The sequence below is a fragment of the Melospiza melodia genome, chromosome 21 (genome assembly GCF_035770615.1).
Source record: "Melospiza melodia melodia isolate bMelMel2 chromosome 21, bMelMel2.pri, whole genome shotgun sequence".
NCBI classification, from domain to species: Eukaryota; Metazoa; Chordata; class Aves; order Passeriformes; family Passerellidae; genus Melospiza; species Melospiza melodia.
The window spans coordinates 14160740-14178189 of NC_086214.1; the positions used below are offsets into that span (position 1 = coordinate 14160740).

Consider the following 17450-nt stretch of genomic DNA (forward strand, 5'->3'; position numbering starts at 1 on the left):
GGGAGACTCCCCCAAAGCCCGGGGAAGGTCACCGGCCCCCGGCGTCCCGCCCGAGGCCGCAAGGTCACCGTGCGGAGCCGGGGGTCCCGCGGTGCCCCCTGCCCGGGGGGCAGAGCGGGCAGTGTCGGCAGTGCGGGCAGAGCGGGCCCGTCCGCCCCGCAGCACCGCGGACACGGACACGGGCACGGCCCGGGGCGTTCATGGGGCACAGCACAGCGGGGTTTGGGCGGGAAGGGACCCCCGGTCCCACTCCCTGCCTGGGCACGGACACCTTCCCACAGTGCAGGCGGCTCCGAGCCCCGCAGTACCCAACAGGTTGTATTCCTTTAAACAGGAGTCTGCAGCCGTGGATGGAAATGTTGGGAAAATCTTTAATTGTAACAAATAATGGTTGGTGATAGGTAAAAAAACAAAACAAACAAAATCCAAAACAAACAAAAACAAGAACAAAACCAACAAAAATCACAACCAACACAAAACAAAAATTCCAACCAAACAAAGAAAGGATGTTCTTTAACGTTTGATCTTTGTCACTTTCAAGCCTAACTAACAGGAAAGGATATTTATATTTAATCCATGAAACACATAGTAGCTAACAAGCAAGCTGCAAGTGATGTCCATGTGTTAGAAAAGCAAAGTTTAGGGCTTGACATGATTCAGTGATCTAAGACCTGGGGGAGGCAGTTAACATAGCTTGAGAGGAAGGATGTTACCATTAATAATGGACACAAAGAGTGCAGAATTTATGGGCCACAAGGACATTTGGCTGGACTCCCCAAGATAAGGAACTACTAATAAAACTGACTCAGTGATTGTGCTGAAATCAGCTCCAAATGGGTAGAAGGTAATTCTGGTAGGGGGGGGCTGTGGCCATCAACTCACAGACCACTGATGCTAGAAATCAACCAACCCAAAGGAGGAGAAAGACAATCTCCATGGGAAGCGGGGAATCATTAATCATTAACCAATACAGAATACTAATTAATAAGAGAACTACATAATTTGTAGCCAATGCACACTAATTACTTTGTTTGCTAAAATGTATAAATTTTCAAAAGTTTTGATTGCCATACATGTTAGGTGGAACAATCCCCCACGTGACCAGCACTGAATAATGTCAACTTTCTAACCAAACAAACTGATTGGAGAATTTATTTCCCATTTCTCTGTGTCACTGTCCAGTCTGGCCTTGAACACTTCCAAGAATGGGACAGACACAGTTTCTCTGGCCAGCCTGTGCCAGGCCCTCCCCAGCCCGACAGGGAACAACTCCTTCCCAATACCCCATCTAACCCTCTCCTCTGGCAGTGGGAAGCCGTTCATTCCTCCTGGGCCTGGCACTCAGATCCTGATAATGATCCCCCCATCTACCTGCAGGGCCCCTGCAAGAACTGGGGTGTCCCTCTGAGCACTCCCCAGAGCTGTGGAAGAGCTCTGGGGGGGTGAGGTAGGAGCCAGTCCTGGGACAGAGACAGAGATGCTTCTGTTTTGTGCTGGAGGTCCTGCATTCTGGGGTAGGACAGCACCACCCTGCAGATTTCAGTCTCTTTATTAAGAAAAAGGCATATTACAACAACTTCTAAAGTACAGCTCCATTCTCTAGTCTCTGGGTGTTAACACATTCTGAAAAGCACTTGGTTAAAAAGCAAAATTGACAAGAATATCATCCTGGCAAAAATGGTGGCATGTAGCAAAATGAACATTCAAATGAAGCAGAGCAGTGTCAAACCTTTGGCATCTGTCCCTCTGCGGCGGCGCTCCCCAGCACGAGGCACAGGCGTTTATTGTTCTCACTGAGCTCCACAGACTCAGCCGAGGACAATATTTTTGCTGCAACGAAACCACAGCTGCTCTGGGACCAGGGGAGCTGAGACCAGAAGTGCTGTTCTCCCCATCTCTCTGCCTGAGCCCTCCCGGGGTCCCAGCACAGCTCTGGCCCGGCAGAGGTGACGTCCCCACCCCACCGGCGTGACAGTGACCTTGAAACACACAGACAGGGCTCGTCCTTGTGGGCCGAGGGGGTGCAGCTCAGGGCTGTGCCCACAGCCTCTGCTGCTTGAGACATGCAAAGATTTGGGGCATTCCCAGGGCCTGGTAGTCTAATTCCTGCGATAATTGCAACAACAGGAAAGGGGAGCTTCCTTGGAAGCTGCAAGATGACTGAAATCTATTGGGAAGAGCCAGGAGGCATAACCACACCCTGGCCAGGGAGGACCAGGCACCGTTTGGGTGTGGGTTGGGTGCATCTCTCACACACCCTGGCAGCTTCACCCCCTGTTCCTGCCCGAAGGTGCGAGGAGAGGGAAGGTGACACGAAGGGATCAGATGTGGAGGCAGTACCGAGTGCCACCCTCTGTGTCCTGCCATGGGGCTGGGACAGCAGTGTCCTGCCAGCCAGAGCTGGCCAGGAGGACACAGAGGCAGAAATGGGGCCCTGGGGAGCAAAGGGCAGCTCTGATGGTGCTTTGATCCTTGTGCTTTAACTGGCCGTGGTGTCTGGTGCTCCTCCACAGCTGCTGGGCTCATCGATCCTGAGCTCCTCCTGCTCACCCAGCCGGCACTGCTGATCTTATCCACAGATCTCAGATGCCTGCATGAGGCAACCCAGAGGCGTAAGGGAGTTCTCTGCCGTCCTGCTGGCAGCCAGGCGCCGGCAGTGCAAGAGGGTGACAAGAATGGGCGTGCAGCGAGGCGGCTGCGGCGTCACTACAGCTAGACTGGCTCAGCAGGGCTGCTGGGACACGAGGGCTGCTGCTCTGGGAAAGGCAGGCTGGTGTGGCTTCATTGGGGCAGCAGGAGCCAGTTCACCAGGCTGGACACAAGGACTCTGAAAGGTTCACCTAACCCCCAACAATGAAAGTCCCTTGTTGTGCTGCTGATTTACCTTCCTAGTGTGCAGAGCTTGGGGAGAACTTGGGAAAAGCAGAGCAATCCCTTCACACTGCTGGCTCCAGCCACTTCAGGCAGGATGTTTCTTGCTGTGCCACTGCCATCTCTCCTGGGCACTGAGCAAAGAGCACCCCTCAGTCCCTCCAGAGCACCCATCAGCTGGGCATGAACCTGGCTTGGCCTGCCATAAGGCAATTCACAGAAAGCTTCCTTTCCTGGGCCTGGCCCAGGTCAGACTGTCTCAGCACAGAGCCATGCAGCAGTGGGAAGGCTGGGAGCCTAGTGGGGATGGGAAGGACACGGTTGGGAGTGCTTAGATTAGCCCCAGCAAACACATTCAGAAAATATGGCTTTTTAGTTAACAGGGTCAAGAAGAAGAACTTCCTGACTAATCTGCCAGGGTTAAATAAGTCCAGGGAAGCGTGCACCCCATTGCAGGACTGGCTCTGTCACAGCAAGTGCAGCGGGTGCATCTTCCCCCATCCACTGCTCACCTCACACCTGCTGCAAGGTGCATTTCAGACATCCCTATCTCAGAAGATAGCATTAGGAAAAATAATGATGATAATAATAATAAGGAAAAGAGATATTAGCAAACCAACGCATCAAATCCATAAGCCTCTGCAGAGCTGCAGAGCGGAAGGGGGTGCAGAGGAGAGGAGCCCGGCTGTTGGTCTGTAGACAGCTCTCAGCACGTGGTGGTTCACACACACAGGACGTTCAACAACCGAGCGTTATTGCTATGCTTCCATTTCCAGTGTAATCATTAAGCTTTACAGCCCCAAGCCCTGCCCGTTCCATCACTGTGCTCCTCAGTCTGTGCTTCCAGGAGCGCGGCGCAGGCCGGAGCTGTGTGCGCCCTTTGGACTCCCGAGGAGTGCAGAGCACTGACTGATGCACCTACAGATCCCTGTGACACTTACAGGCTAAGGGGGGAGGCTACGAGAGCCCCCCACTCCAGGAGGGGAGGGCAGGCCCTGCCTGGGCCCCAGGAGCTCTCAGGCTCCCGGTGGCTCCAGCCGCCTTCTCAGTAAAAAATAGGAATACTGTCTTTTTGATTTTTTTTGATCATTTTGATCTCTTTGATCATTTTATATAAATACAAAGATTAAAATAATTTATCTCAACATTATTTCTATTACAATCATACAGTGTTTTCCCTTCAAAACAAGTGCATGTATGTGTGTATATATATATATATATATATAAGTGTATATATAGTATCTCTAGAGCTTCCCTCCCCCCTAAGAAAAGCAGCAGTGACTGAAGCAGGTACAGCACGCAAGAGCTGATCCTTCCTGCTCCAACGCAAATGTGCCCAAGGAAAAGTGCAGGGCTCACCCTGACGACTCGTCTCCGAGCACATTACATTGGCATGAAGGGGGGCGCAGGGTGCTGGCTCTCCCTCCCTCGGGGAACCCCCTTGCCTGCCCGCCCCGCTGGGCAGGAACCGGCATGGGGCACGGCAATGAGATCAATCCTTGAGCAAGCTGCTAATTACTGCTGGAGAGGAAAGGCCCTGCAGCTCAGACGGGGCTGCTTCATTTACATACTAGGCACTACGGATGATGATTGCTAGGAAGGTATTTACATAGGAGAAGGATCATACTTCTCCCTCCTCTTTTCAATGCTCACTCATAAACACCATGATCTCATGAAGAAGTTTGTAATAAGGATGCAACACATAGGTGTGTCTATCAGGATTGTCTAGGAAGGACGGGAAGGAGCTGTGCACACCCCAGCTGCAGCAACAGCCGAGCACACAGGGACAGGCATCGCCTCTTTCACCGCAGGACAGGGGAGACAAATCTGCAGTAGAACTTCTCAGAACCTGAGAGAAACAGCGATTTCCAGAGGCCAATATGGGCACAACACTCCCAGAACTGTGCCGCTGGAGCCCTGGGGCTGCTCCCCTCACAGACCTGCCCTCCGTACCCCGAGGGTGGGTGACAGCAGGGCCCCAGCACAGCCAGCTCACCCGGAGCGGGGCCTGGCAGAGCCTGCCTGGGTCACTGTGCAGAGGGAAACGGCAGGATGCACTCTGCAGCCTTGCCGGGGAGCGCAGGGCTTTCTCCCTCGTGTAATTGTTCCTTAGAGCCCAGCAGGGCGTTACCAGAGCCCCCGCGCTGCCCTGCACCTGCCCAAGCTGTGCGGGCGGCCTGGGCACGGGGAGCTCTGCAGGGACGGCCTGTGAGGGCCCTGCCGGGCTCCTGCAGCCTGCCGCGGCTGCTGCGGCCTGCGAGGAGAGCTGGGGGCTCCTGGGGCTCTGCACTGCCCAGGCAGCACATCCAGGTACCTCGCGGGCCGCAAACATTTCCCACTGGAGCTTCCGTGCCCCAGGAGCTGCACACCTCGGCCTGGCTGCTGCCTGGGCACTGTGAGGGGAGCCCTGCCCAGCGTGGCTTTGCTGGGCTCTTTCCCAAACCCAGAGCCCAGGGCTGTGTTCGGGACCATGGGAGCATGTGGGGAGTCCCAACCCTCAGGTCGTGCCCTCCAAAGCTTGACTAGTCACTTGACAGCCAAAGAAAAGGTACAAAAGCCACTAATTTCTGCCCTGCTAGTGCAGCTCATACGCTTTGGAGTTTGTTTTTACTAAAGAGCTGGTTGGCGACTGCTACTGTCAATCTCATAAAGCATTTTAATAGAGTATATAAATATTGGACTACAAAAATAGACAGCTCTGACTGCACGGGCACACTGAGGGTGAGTGCGGGCAGGCCAAGCCTCTCTAGTCTATGAGGGTGATGTCTTTCAAGAGGTTTCAAACTGAATTGGAAGGAAATGGGGTCGGATGTCACCCTGCAGCTCCCTCGTGCCCACAGCAGCCGCGGGGGCAGGGAGGTCCTGCAGGAGGCTGCTGCCCACGGGCCGGCAGGGCGCTGGCTGCAGGCAGGGCCGCTCCCGGCCGGCCAGCCAGGCTGGCAGCCACACGCCAGGGTGAAACCTGCCCCTGGAGTTGCCCTGGGCGGCAGGGTCCGGCAGCGCCGCAGCAGAGTGACCTTCGCCCTGCCCGGCCGGCAGCGCCCTCCCCTACAACGGCGTTTCACAACAGCCAGGGAGAGATTGTAAAGCTGACAGTTGGGTGGAAATGGGGCAAGGCTGCCCCGGCGGGGCGAAGGCAGCTGGGTATGGCCGCTGTGCTGGGAAGGACGGGCGGGAGGACCGGGCGCTGCTCAGCCCTCAGCAGCGAGCCCAGACCTGGCTGCGGATGAGACTGAGAACCACAATGCTGGTGCCGAGGGGAGCACGGGGTGCAGCCCTGCTCCAGGAGCACGTGAAGCCCGGCTGCAGGGCCGAGGAGCCACGGGGTGTCCAGCAGGACGGACAATCCTGGCACTTGTCCGGCTGCCTTGTCCGAGTCCTGCGTGCGACCGCGATGAGGGGAATCCGTGTTGGAGACAGCCAAACTGCTGCACGGGGAGCCCGGGACAGGGCTGGCCCGCACAGCAGCGCTGTCCCTGTGGAAGGGCTTCCCTCCGTCACCCAGGGGATCCACCTCGTCCGGCTACCTGCGCTCTGGAGAGCCCTGCTGGTGCTGTGCCCGGCGCCGCGATGGCCGGGCTGGGCTCACACCGCGGTGCCGGGCCGTGTGCTGCACGGCCTGCTGCTGCTGTGCCCGCTCCCAGCACCCGGGCCAGGGAAACCAGCCTGGCGCCCACTCGGAGGGCAGCAGGAAAATCTCATTTCAAAAAAGCTTCCTCTTCTTTCTCTCTTTCCTTTTCCCTCGCAAGCTCCGGACAGGCGCTCGGACGTGTCCCCCTCGCAGCCCGGGTGCTGGACGCTCCCCTGTGCCGCGGCATCGCCGGTGACATCCCCGGCTCAGACCTTTCGGGGACCCTGCCTGGCTGCCGGCGGGTAGGCGCGTGCAGGGCAGGGCTCCGCTTTCGGCCGCCCCTTCCTCTCCACCGGGGATGGGGAAGGTGCCTCGGCCGGCGCCGCTCGGTGCCGCCGGGCTCAGGCCGTTCGGGGCCGCGCCGTGCCCTCGCCGCTACTCCTGGGCCCGGGGAGCGCCGTGGGCACCGTGGGCACCGGAGCCCTGCCTCTTGCTGGGCTCGCCCTTGGCCGACCTGGCCCTAGCCGCTGGCTCCTGCCGGGGAGGCCGCTGGCCCCGGGAGGCCGCGGCGGCGCCGGCCGGGTTGCGGGGCGAGGCCGGGGGCTCCGGCGGCGGCGGCGGGCGCTGCGGGCCGTGCGGCCGCGGCGCGTACAGGAACAGCGCCGGGTCGGGCATGGCGTCGTGCTCCTGCTGCGCCGGGTCCCGGGGCCGGGCGCCGTCCCCGGGCGGGCGCCGGGCGGGCGCTCTGTGGCCGCGGCGGCGGGGCCGGGGCTCGGCCGGGGCCTGCTCGGGGGGCGCCCGCCCGCCCGCCCGGGGGCCCGGCAGCCGCTGGGCCGTGGCGTGCAGCTGCAGCGAGAGGTAGGCGGCCGCCTCCGTCTGCTTCTGCAGCTCCGTGTCGAGGATGGTGACGCGGTGGCTCCGGCGCTTCAGCTCCTCCAGGAACCGGCGCTCCTTGCTGCGGAGGCTGGAGCGCAGCGCGGCTACCAGCGTCTCCTTGTGCTGCAGCTCCTTGCGCAGCTCCAGGTTGTCCTTCTCCTTCTCCTGCAGCTGCGCCTCCATCGCCCGGCACTTCTCCTCCAGCTCGCGGTCCAGGACATCTGTGGGTCAGGGCACAGAGGGGTCAGGAGGGGGAGCGGGGCTCAGCCGCGCTGCTCCTGGCGGGACGTGCCTGCTGACCGCTCCGTGGTGCCAGCGTGTGCCAGCCGTGCCACTGAGGCTGCTTGGGTGCTTCTTAAAGTCGGGAAAAAAACCCCTGAGCTGCCCGAGCACGGGCTCACTGCCAGCACAGGCACAGCAACCCCGGCATGTGTAACACCCAAACGCGGGGTGACAGCAAAGGCAGTTTCAGTGGAGGATGTTGTTGCCATGGAATCTGCTGCTTCTACCTTGCTGCAATTTTAAAATTTCCCTAGGTAAGTAGCTTTTCACCCTAAAAGTGACTTTGAATGTGTGCAGAGGGTGTGGGGGAGCACACGGGCTGGAAGAGAAAAGGAAATGGTGCAGGGAAACCATCAGCCCAACTTTGGAGGACTTTTGGCCTCAAGCCCTGGGATTCCAGAGCCTGGTTAGTCAGGATGGAGATGCTAATCCACTATTACAGAGGAATTGGGCCGTGCTCAGCAGGGAAGGAGCCTCCATCCTGGGACGGGAGTGACTGCTGGGGAATGCTGTCCTGGGGCAGGATGGCCAGGTGGCTTGGGGAATTGGTATCTTGGGGAATTGGTATCTTGGGGAATTTGCAGCTTGGGGCTCTGGAGCCAAGCCCAGTGGGCAGCAGGAGGGCTGAGGACTCCTGACCCCAGCCCTGGCTGCCTGCTCCAGCACCCAGCCCTTGGCAGGGCACAGGCTGGCACCTGCCCACACTCCCAGGCCTGCCCAGGCCTGCTCCCATGCTCTGCAATAATCTGCTTTTTATGATGTGATTGGCAGCCACTTACAGCCTCAGCTTCTCAGTGTTTCTGCAGCTTTGTAATGAGGTCTTAGTGAGGCAGTTGTAGGCAGTAATTATTGCATGAACGGCACTAGAAGAGCAATCATTTGATGGCATCGTAAATGAGCTGCTGCCCCATAAATGTGGCAAAGTGATTGTGCAGCTCTGAAAGGCTGAAGGATGGGCAGGCACCAGGGATGAGACTTGCTGCATTGTGGCTGGTGATGGCACCCGGTGGGCTGGGCACCAGGCTGCAGTGCCTACCTCCCTGCTCAGCCCTCGGGTGCAGAGGAGGGACCCCGTGGGAGGGCTGGCAGTGTGGAATTGCCATGGAGCCAGCCCTGACACTGCGTGAGGGTGAAGGGACCCCGCTGGCCGCAGTGAGAGCAGCCCGCACCCACCCTGGGACCGGCTGCCCTGGCACTGAGGACAGAGCACAGCTGGGGCTCGGTGCCAGGCACCGTGCCCAGGCAGCGCCAGGGAGGAGCTTCGTTTCATCTGTGGGCAGAGGAGGGAGAGGAGCCAGGCCGCTCCCAGAGCAGCCCCTGCCGGCCGCGGGGCTCCGGGCAGCGCCCGCAGGCTGTGCACGCTGCTTGCAGTGCTGCCCTCGGCCCGCTGCCCCCGGCACGGCCCTGTGCCCCCTGCAGCCCCTCTGGCCACACCCGCACCCGCACCTGCTCCCTCCCATCTGGTGCCCAAAGCTGTGCTCTTACCTTGCTGGCGGGCCTCCAGCTCCTTCATTTCCAGGTCATGGGTGAGCTCTGGAAGAGAAATCCAGCAGGACTGAGGAGGAGCATCCCACCCGCTCTGTGCTCCCCATGTCTTCCTCTGCTCCCTTTGGGGCAATGGACATCACTGTGGCTGCAGTGATATCTCTGCCCAGCCTTCGTGGGAGTGTGGCCATCTTGGAGCACCAGCCACAGGCTGAACTAAAAATAGGCAATTCTGGCAGCTTATATGATATTGGGGAGCCTCATGGCCAAGACATTGTCTGCGGGATGCTCTACTCCTGTGCCTTTCATTTTTCTGAAAGAGCTGCTGAACCATTTTCAGTACTGTAAACCAGGACAAAGAGCAGAGCAATGGATTGAAAATAGACCAAAGTGTAAGCTGCCACCCAAAGCATTTCATAATTTACTGCTCCAGGCTGATCACTGCCTCTGCACGTGACGCAAGCAGGGATGGCCTCGTCCCCGCACGATGTGCCTGCAGAAGGATGCTGCCCTGCTCCAGGGCAACGTGGACCATCCAAATCCCTTCCAAATCTCAGGAGCTGCAGTGCCTACCTCCCTGCTCAGCCCCAACATGCTGCCTCATCTCTGCTGCCCTTTGCCTGCTCACTGTCTAGCCCCAGGCTACAGCACCAGGTCACAAAGTGCAGCTCAGGGACCTTCTGCAGTTCACTTTACCCTGCACTCTTACAGACAGTCCCTTTTGAATTATTTATCACAGCCCACCCAACCACTAACAGCCCTGAGCAGAGGAAGAGAGTGGTAGCAGCAGCATTCAGCTGTTTGGGGACTATTTTTTCCCCTGAAAATGAGTTCAAATGGTTAATCTTTGCCCTACATTTTTCTTTTAATCTGCTTTTGTGTTGACTCTAATCCTCATCACTGCCATCCTTCTGAAACCGAACGTTTGTCTCAGGCTGCTCTGCCTGTCTGTCTTGGAAAACAAATCTGTAGTGAGGAGGCAGAAGTACCTGAGACCGTAATGCAGTTTCTGGAAAGCATTCAGCACTCTTGACTGCCCCAGTGGGAATCAATGGCCATTGTTGTGCTATTTTTCTGAAGCTAAAATAATAGATTTGGAGTCTCTGATATATTTCAAATGAAAACCAAAGCAGTTGCCTATTTCCAAAGACATCATTCTGCTGAGCAAGTGCAGGGATGATGCACAGCCTGGGATCCCAGTTTCTGTGCTGGAGCCAGGGGGTTGGTGCTGATCTGCTTCAGTACCATCCCCATGACCCCTGAGGGGCAGCTGAGAACCACCTCTGGGGAAGGGAGAGCCTTTCCCACAGGGATACCTCAGAGAGACCAAGGGGACAGTGGAAAAGTCACAAACAACAGTGCCAGGGCAGCAGGCAAGGCTCCACAGGGCCACATTGAGGAAAACTGACTTAAAGACTCTACTCTCCTCCTGCAAACAGCCTCCCAGATAATGACACTCAAATGTCAGGAAAGGCTCCTTCAAACTGCCCAGGGGTTGCCTGGCACTCCTGGCAGAAGTCACACCTCACCCAGGAGGACAGGACCCCTCTGGTCAGGCACAGCTGTCCTTGGGTCACACTGGGAAGGGGAGATCACCGTGCAGTGGCTCATTTCAGCCTGTGGGGACAGATCCCCCCAAGTTTGAATTAGGCAGGAGAACCCCACTGTTTTGTCTGCCTGAAGAGGCTGTAGATGAAACTATTAAGACAATGAAACAGAACAGCAAAAGCTCATAAAGGATGGGGGAAAATAGCCAATTTTATCAGTGCAGACGTTTCTTTGTTTCCCAGGAACCTGGGAGAATGAGAGGCTGGAAGACAAGGAGTAATTAGCTATGGCTGAATTATTGATGACAGCAGCAGCACAAGCTGGAATGAGTTCCAGTGGTGGCAGAAGGCTGTGCAGCCATCACTGCTGCAGGGGACTGTGACCCTGCTGCAGCTGTGCAGGGCCCCGGGCCTCGCCCTGCAGCCTCCTCTGAGCCCGTTTGTGGGCACCCCGGGCTGCCAGCAGAGCCTCCCTGCCCGAGGAGCTCCGGGAGCTCTCAGCTCCCACCCCCGGGGCCGCAGCGCTCACCTGAGCAGTGCTTCTGCAGGCGCAGGATCTCCAGGTGCAGGTCGTGGAGCAGCTCCATCTGCTCCTTCTTCAGGAAAGCGATGTGCCGCTGCACGCTCTGGATCTGGTGCTCCAGGGACACGGTCTCCATCGCAACCAAATTCACAGTCCAGGCCTGCAGGGAGCGGAGATGGCTGGTGATCAAACGTGCAGCAGTGCCCCAGCCCCGGGGCCCTTGTAGGGGCAGAGCCCCTGTGCGAGCCCCTCGCAGAGGTGCAGGGTGGTGCCTCCTCTCCTCAGCCCTCTCCACGGGCACTGTGGCTGTGGGCAAAGCAGCCCTGCTCAGCTGATGCAGGGAATGGCCTCAGCCCTCTCACCTTCCAGTGCCTCTGGGGCCGGCTCCTGTCCCGCCCGCTCTGAGACTGCACAGGCAGGAAATCCTGCTGCATGAACCCTGCCATCACAGCATGCATGTCTGTTCTGAATTGGCCCTAGGAAATACTTCATCACTGAGTAGGATGCATCTGGGACAGGATTGCTGCTCGTTGTCCCCAGGTGGGAGTTGCACCAGAGACGATTTTGGCTCTCACTTGACAAGCCCCACATTACACAGCAGCAACTGCAGCGAGCGATCCAGCACATGAAAAATACAATATGCTGTGTCTAACCCGATCGGCACTGCATGGCTGGGAGAGTCACGTTGTCTTCCAGGAGCAGGAACATCTTCCCTGGTAATTTGCCTGGCAGACAAGAGCTGCTGGCAGGCTGTGCCAGGCAGCCAAGCTGGGCTGGGCTGCGCTGGGGGTCCGTCCCCACATCATCAGTGGCTGTGGCAAAGCAGCTGCCAAAGCTGCCCACCTGTGCTGCTGCACAGGGAGATAAAAATAGCCCCTGAAAGAGCTCTTTATCCCAGGAAATACCATTTTGTGGTGTGTGGAATCTGTCCTTGCTCCCTACACACAGCCCAGAAGGAGGGAAGCTGCAGCAAATGAAGGTAACCTGGCAGAGTGGCCAGAGTCAATGACCTGAGAGGTTTTTCCAGCCTAAATGATTCTATGTGCCACAAGCCTGAGGGATGGAGTGCATCATCCTGTCCCTGGGCAGCTGTTTCCCACATCTGACTGCAGTTTTCTCTCTATAGACACTGCAGAACCAAGCGAGCACTGTGGCCCACTGTTCCAGCACCCCTGGCATGGTCACATAGGGCATTTTGCAATTCCTGCACCCAGAATGCATTTACGATCAATCCCTCAGTAAGTGGTCTTGGCAGTGCCCCAAGGTCAAAGCTTTGTCCCTGCTAAAGGCTCTGTAGATTTGGGACAATTCTACAGTCAGGTCTCTTGTGTTTGATGAGGTGTGGGGTGCAGGCTGGCTGGGGGCAGCTGAGCACCCAAGCTGCTGGTAAAGAAATGATCCAAAGTGCATTGTCCTGTAGTTGTCCTTATGGGAGGTGTCAAACCAGCTGTGCCAGGGGGCTGGGGCTGGCCAGGCCATCCTCCTTGGAGGGCAGTGTGTCCTGATGCCAGTGCAAGAGTTATGGAGTTATCTGGAATCTGCCAGAGACCAGGAATGCAAACCACACCATGGGTACATCCTCCTGCCAGCCCTGGCTGTGGTGGGCTGAGCTTCTTGATGGGAGTTGTGTTCCTCATCTCAGGAAACATCAGAAAGTAGGTTGGCCAAAGCCCAGGGGACACATACTGCTATTTTCAAGCACTTTGTTCTGTCTAGTAGAAATGTCTTTAGTAGAAATGGCTGCAAATTTTCCATTGAACTTTCACTTCTCCCCTTAAGTAGGAAATTGTTCTTTTTTTTTAAACCAATGAAAATGTTTTCCTTTAAAAATAGTTGATAGATTTCAAGCTGCAAAAAAAGTCAAAGAAAAAAATCTGGACTTGAGATCTGTTTGTTGTCTCTGATTTGGAAGCAAAGAGCCTTCATAATTTACCTGTGTATGCAGGAAGAGAAGTCTGTCTCCAGAATTGCAATGGTAAATCCTTAGTGGGTTTGAATCAACTTTGCCTGTCCAACATGACTTTCATGTTTTCTCTAGAGAAGCAGCTGTCAGCTTGTGGCAGGAACATCTGAAGCCCCATGTGAGGGAGGAGCACCTCGTTTTGTTTATCCACGAACCTCCCACCAGTACTGAGGGCATGGAGCAAGGCAGGGGTAGGACACAGAGGCAAGCGGGGCAGGAGCTGCCTTCACTGGAAATGAGGACAAAGCTGGAAACAGTCGTGCTGTTGCCCAAGAGCAGCGAGGAGAGGAGCTCTCCAGAGATTCCAGGGACCTGAGGCTGCTTCTGTTCACCATTTGCAGCCCCATGGGAGGGCCGTGTTGTCCCCTCTGCAGGTGCCACAGCTGTGCCTCACAGGTGATGATGCAAGAGCCAGAGCTGTTAAGGAAGATGCAATCTCATCCTGAGGCTTCAGTAACATCAGTGTTGGAGTGTCCCTAACTGTACCCGAGGGCAGTAAATGAGCATTTGCGTCACCGTCACCGGGGGCAGTGTCACCTTTTACCCCAAAGGAGTTCAGAACCAAACTCTCAGCAGCTGGTATCCTCCCTCCAAGTTTCTGAAGGCAAGTGGGATTGCAGCAGCATCCTGAGCCTTTAGTTTGATGTGTGCCTTGTGTCATTTCACACAGTTCCATCCTGGGCAGTGTTGGGAGTTAATAAGGATTAGCTGCTGCTGCTGGCTGATTTAACACTTACAGGGTGACCAGCTCTCAGCTGCTAACACCAGAACTCCCTGTGCCGAGGCTTCAGAACACCCACGATGGTGATGTCCAAAAGCCTGTGCAGTGAACCATGGCAGGAACCTTCACCCTGTGCCACAGGCACGAGAGCCAAAGCATGGTCATGGTGAGTGGGGCTGCTGCTGCCCCAGCTGGGCGAGTGAGGCTCCCAGGAGGAGGATGGGTGTACTGCAGTGAGTAGGGACACGGTTGGTGCCCCACTCTGACTCTGATCCCTCCCTGAGTGTGGCTCCCAGGATGGGTGTACTGCCGTGAGTAGGGACACGGTTGGTGCCCCACTCTGATCCCTCCCTTGTGCTGGAGCTGTTACTTCTCCTTTCCAGACTAGTTCTAAGGATGCCAAGACAACTGGTGGTGGAAACTCTCACAGTGACTGTAGTCTGTGATTCTGATGAGTTATGTATGAAGTTACAACCGTAGAAAACAATGTCATTCATAATAAAAGCCAAGAGTAAGTGATAGTAGTCCTCTCTAGCTTGAAGGATGCTCTGTGCCCTCGTGCTTTTGAGAGTTGTACGTGTGCACACACAGCAGCAAAGGAGGCAGCAGTCAGCTGAGCAGAGTGGCTTGCCCCTATTCAAAGGTGACCCCTACAGCCTGAGCTGGCCCCTGCTCCGTGCAGAGCTCTGGCTAAACAGTTCTCTCCTGCTTTGGGGACTGGACATCCACAGCTTTGCTCCACCACCGAGAGCTTTCCAGGAACAAGGTTCCCTTGCTGATCCCCCAAGATTTTGAGCACAGACCTGTAAGGTGGCACCGGGCTCAGCCCCCTCCAGTTCCCCATGGGGAGTGACCGTGGGCATGGTCTCAGCTGCTGAGCCTTCCTGTGCACCTGCCTCTAAACCACGTTTTTTTCCACACTTCTTGTCCTTTCACTATGCAACCATGACATTTGGCACAAGAATATTGGGAGTCCTGATCTCAGCTGCTTCTTTCAAATGCTGGGGGAAAACCCCAGTGAGATTTACAATTTCATCCCAATTTATCAAATTCTTATTTCACAAACCAAAATGACTGAAGCAGCCTCTTGGAGCATCTACAATGACCAATTCAGTTGCAAGTCTACCAAGAGATGATTTCCTTTGCACAGACAGGTTGATTGAGAGTTTGCTTCCAGGGCAAAACTCTACTTAAGTCTGCTGTTCAATGTAAATCAGAATCCCAAAGCTTTGACCCAAGAAAAACCCTCCATCCCAATGATACATCTGAAAGGGAGATGCAGTATTGCATATCTGTGTACCTCTGTACACACACCACGGTCACACCGTGGTCTGGCCCTTATCTGTGATTATTATTCCCCATAAATGGCAAATTAGCTGGGAGTCAGGGGGCATGAGGTTTGCAGGAACAGGTCGATAATTTGTCCTGCTGTGGCTGCCAGCAATCTCTTCTCCATCACATTGAAACATATGCAGGAATAAACACTGACACACACTAGAAATCTATAGTGCTTGGTATTTACAGCTCAAATAATATAAACTGCAGCAGTGCCACTAAGCTAGTGTATCTTTAAATGTAGGGAAATCAGGCAAGCAGGAAGCTCAGAAACTTGCAGAAGGTCACAGAGGCAGTGGCGATGCCAGGAATAGAAACCAGAGGTGAAATCCTGGCCTTGGAAAAGTCAGTGGGAAACCTTCCCTGTTCTCAGCAGAGGCACAATTACACTCGGAGCGCTGTTTGCTATTCATTATCTGTCAGTATCTATTCACAGATAAAATCAATACAGATGGTGATTATAAATTATTGTTTCTCGCAATTCTCTGAGCACAACCGCCTGGGGAAAAGCCCCGGTGACGCTCGTCAGGGGGCTGCGGAGGCTGAAGGCAACTCCGTGCTTTCTCCTCCCGGCTCCGAGGGAATTCGCTATGGATGCAGCTCTGCTCCGGGAGCGGAACCGGGCCCTCAGCGCCGCTCCGGGCCGATCCTGCTCCCGGCGGGGGCCCGCGGCGCGGCGTTCGCTGGGGCTGGGGCTGGCAGCGGCCCTGCCCGGTGCCGGTGCCGCGCTCCGCAGCGGGCGGCAGAGCCCGGAGGCTCGGGGGGGCGGCGGCACCGAGCGGCGGCGGCGGCGCAGCCGGGGCGGCACAGCCGGGCAGGGGCGGCCATAGCGCCCGCGGGCCGCGCACCGCGAGAGGCAACTTCCGAACGGGGCCCGGCGGGGCTGCGGGAACTTGTGCGGGGCCGGCCCGCAGCCCCGGGACCCGCCCGCCCCGCGCCCGCCCGCCCCGCGGCCCGCGGCCGGTGCCTTACCTGCGGGGAGCGGCGGGGCCCCACGGGGCGCCCGCTGGGCGTCATGGGCGGCGGGGCCGGGGCCGGGCCGGGCCGGGCCGGGGCCGCGCCGGCTCCGCGCTGCCCGCGCTGCCTGCGGCGGCCCCGCCTCGCCCGGCCCGGCCCCGCCGCCCGTAAACAGGCGGCAACGTGACCGGAACTGGGGAGCTCCGCCGGGGCGGCGGCGGCGGGCGGGCGCAGACCCTGCCCCGGGGCCGGGCCGCGGCCGGGCAGCGCATCGGGCTGGGCGCCGCTCCCCGGGACCCTGGCCCGAGCCGGGACCCTCGGGGCCCCGCTCCCGTTCCCCGGGACCCTCGCTAGGGCCGAGTCCCGCTCCTCGGGGGTCTCGGGGTGCCGCTCCCCGGGACCCTCGGTGCGGCCGGGCTCCGCTCCCCGCCGCTCCCCGCCGCTCCCCGCCGCTGTCCGCGGTGCTGAAGCCCGGGCCGAGGCTGCCCCGGGGCCCCGCGGCCGCCGCACGCTCAGCCCCGGCCGCGGGGACCCCCGAGCAGTCCCGGCGGTCGGAGCGGGGCTCGGTGTCTGCGGGGAGGGCGGCGGCCGTGTGTCCCTGCGGGGGCTGCGGGCTCACCGCCACTCAAATGCGGGCCGGCACCGGCTGCAGCCGGGAAACCGTCAAACCAGCGGGGCTGTGGTCAGAGAGATGGTGATAAAAACTTGTTTACTCGAGTGGTTACTGATTTTTCATGCCTTTTGTTTGTGGTGCCCCGACCAGCTGGGGCTTGGCATTGAAGGATGACTCAATGCTTTGCGCCTGTGCTCCGGCAGGGAGGGGATGCGCTGGCCTGTTCCACGCTGCACGGCGGCACCGCAAAATGGTAGCGTCCTCCGTCAGCTGACAGTCTGCTGATTCCCGTTCCCTAAACCCAAATGTGCCTGGAGAGCGCCCTGCTCCTGCTCTGATGCTGAGCTGTGCTCCGTCTCCTGTTAGAGCTGCTGCAATGCTGCTCATCCCAGTGCACAACCGGCACACAGAGGAGTTGTAGGGGAGCTCACAGACTGTGGTCTGTGGTATCATTCTGCCATCCCACATCCTTCCCTCCCCTTGAATGCTTCCAGGCTCTGGGTGAGGGCTGGTGCTGCACAGATCCAGCGAGGCTGTGCTGTGGCCAACAGACTGCCCTGGGCCTGCAGCTCCAGGTGTGATACAGAAGGTTTGTGACATCTCTGCGCAGTAACGGCCAAGGACTGGGCCCTCACCTCATGCACGGTGGTGGGGTCCAGCCTGGCCTGCTGTTTCTGGTAGTTGAGAAAGGCTCGGCTTGGTGATC

At 57.7% G+C, this 17450-nt stretch overlaps 1 protein-coding gene across 1 annotated transcript; it reads right to left on the reverse strand.

Moving 5' to 3' along the window:
- Positions 1-353: 353 nt before the first annotated feature.
- On the reverse strand, positions 354-16207 carry CCDC92B (coiled-coil domain containing 92B). Its single transcript, XM_063173625.1, has 4 exons — positions 16147-16207; positions 11162-11315; positions 9086-9133; positions 354-7539 (listed from the first exon to the last, which is right to left on the reverse strand). Exons 1-4 carry the CDS (start codon positions 16189-16191, stop codon positions 6878-6880), a joined length of 909 nt encoding a protein of 302 aa, XP_063029695.1. The 5' UTR covers positions 16192-16207; the 3' UTR covers positions 354-6877.
- Between the last annotated feature and the right edge of the window lie 1243 nt (positions 16208-17450).

Excerpts from the sequence above, each read along its gene's own strand:
- CCDC92B (XM_063173625.1), bottom strand. The coding sequence starts at position 16,191 with ATGACGCCCAGCGGGCGCCCCGTGGGGCCCCGCCGCTCCCCGCAG. Across the intron at positions 9,134-11,161 it reads CCTGCAGAAGCACTGCTCAG|AGCTCACCCATGACCTGGAA; the intron begins GTGAGCGCTGCG and ends TTTCTCTTCCAG. Across the intron at positions 7,540-9,085 it reads GCTGGAGGCCCGCCAGCAAG|ATGTCCTGGACCGCGAGCTG; the intron begins GTAAGAGCACAG and ends CCTGACCCACAG.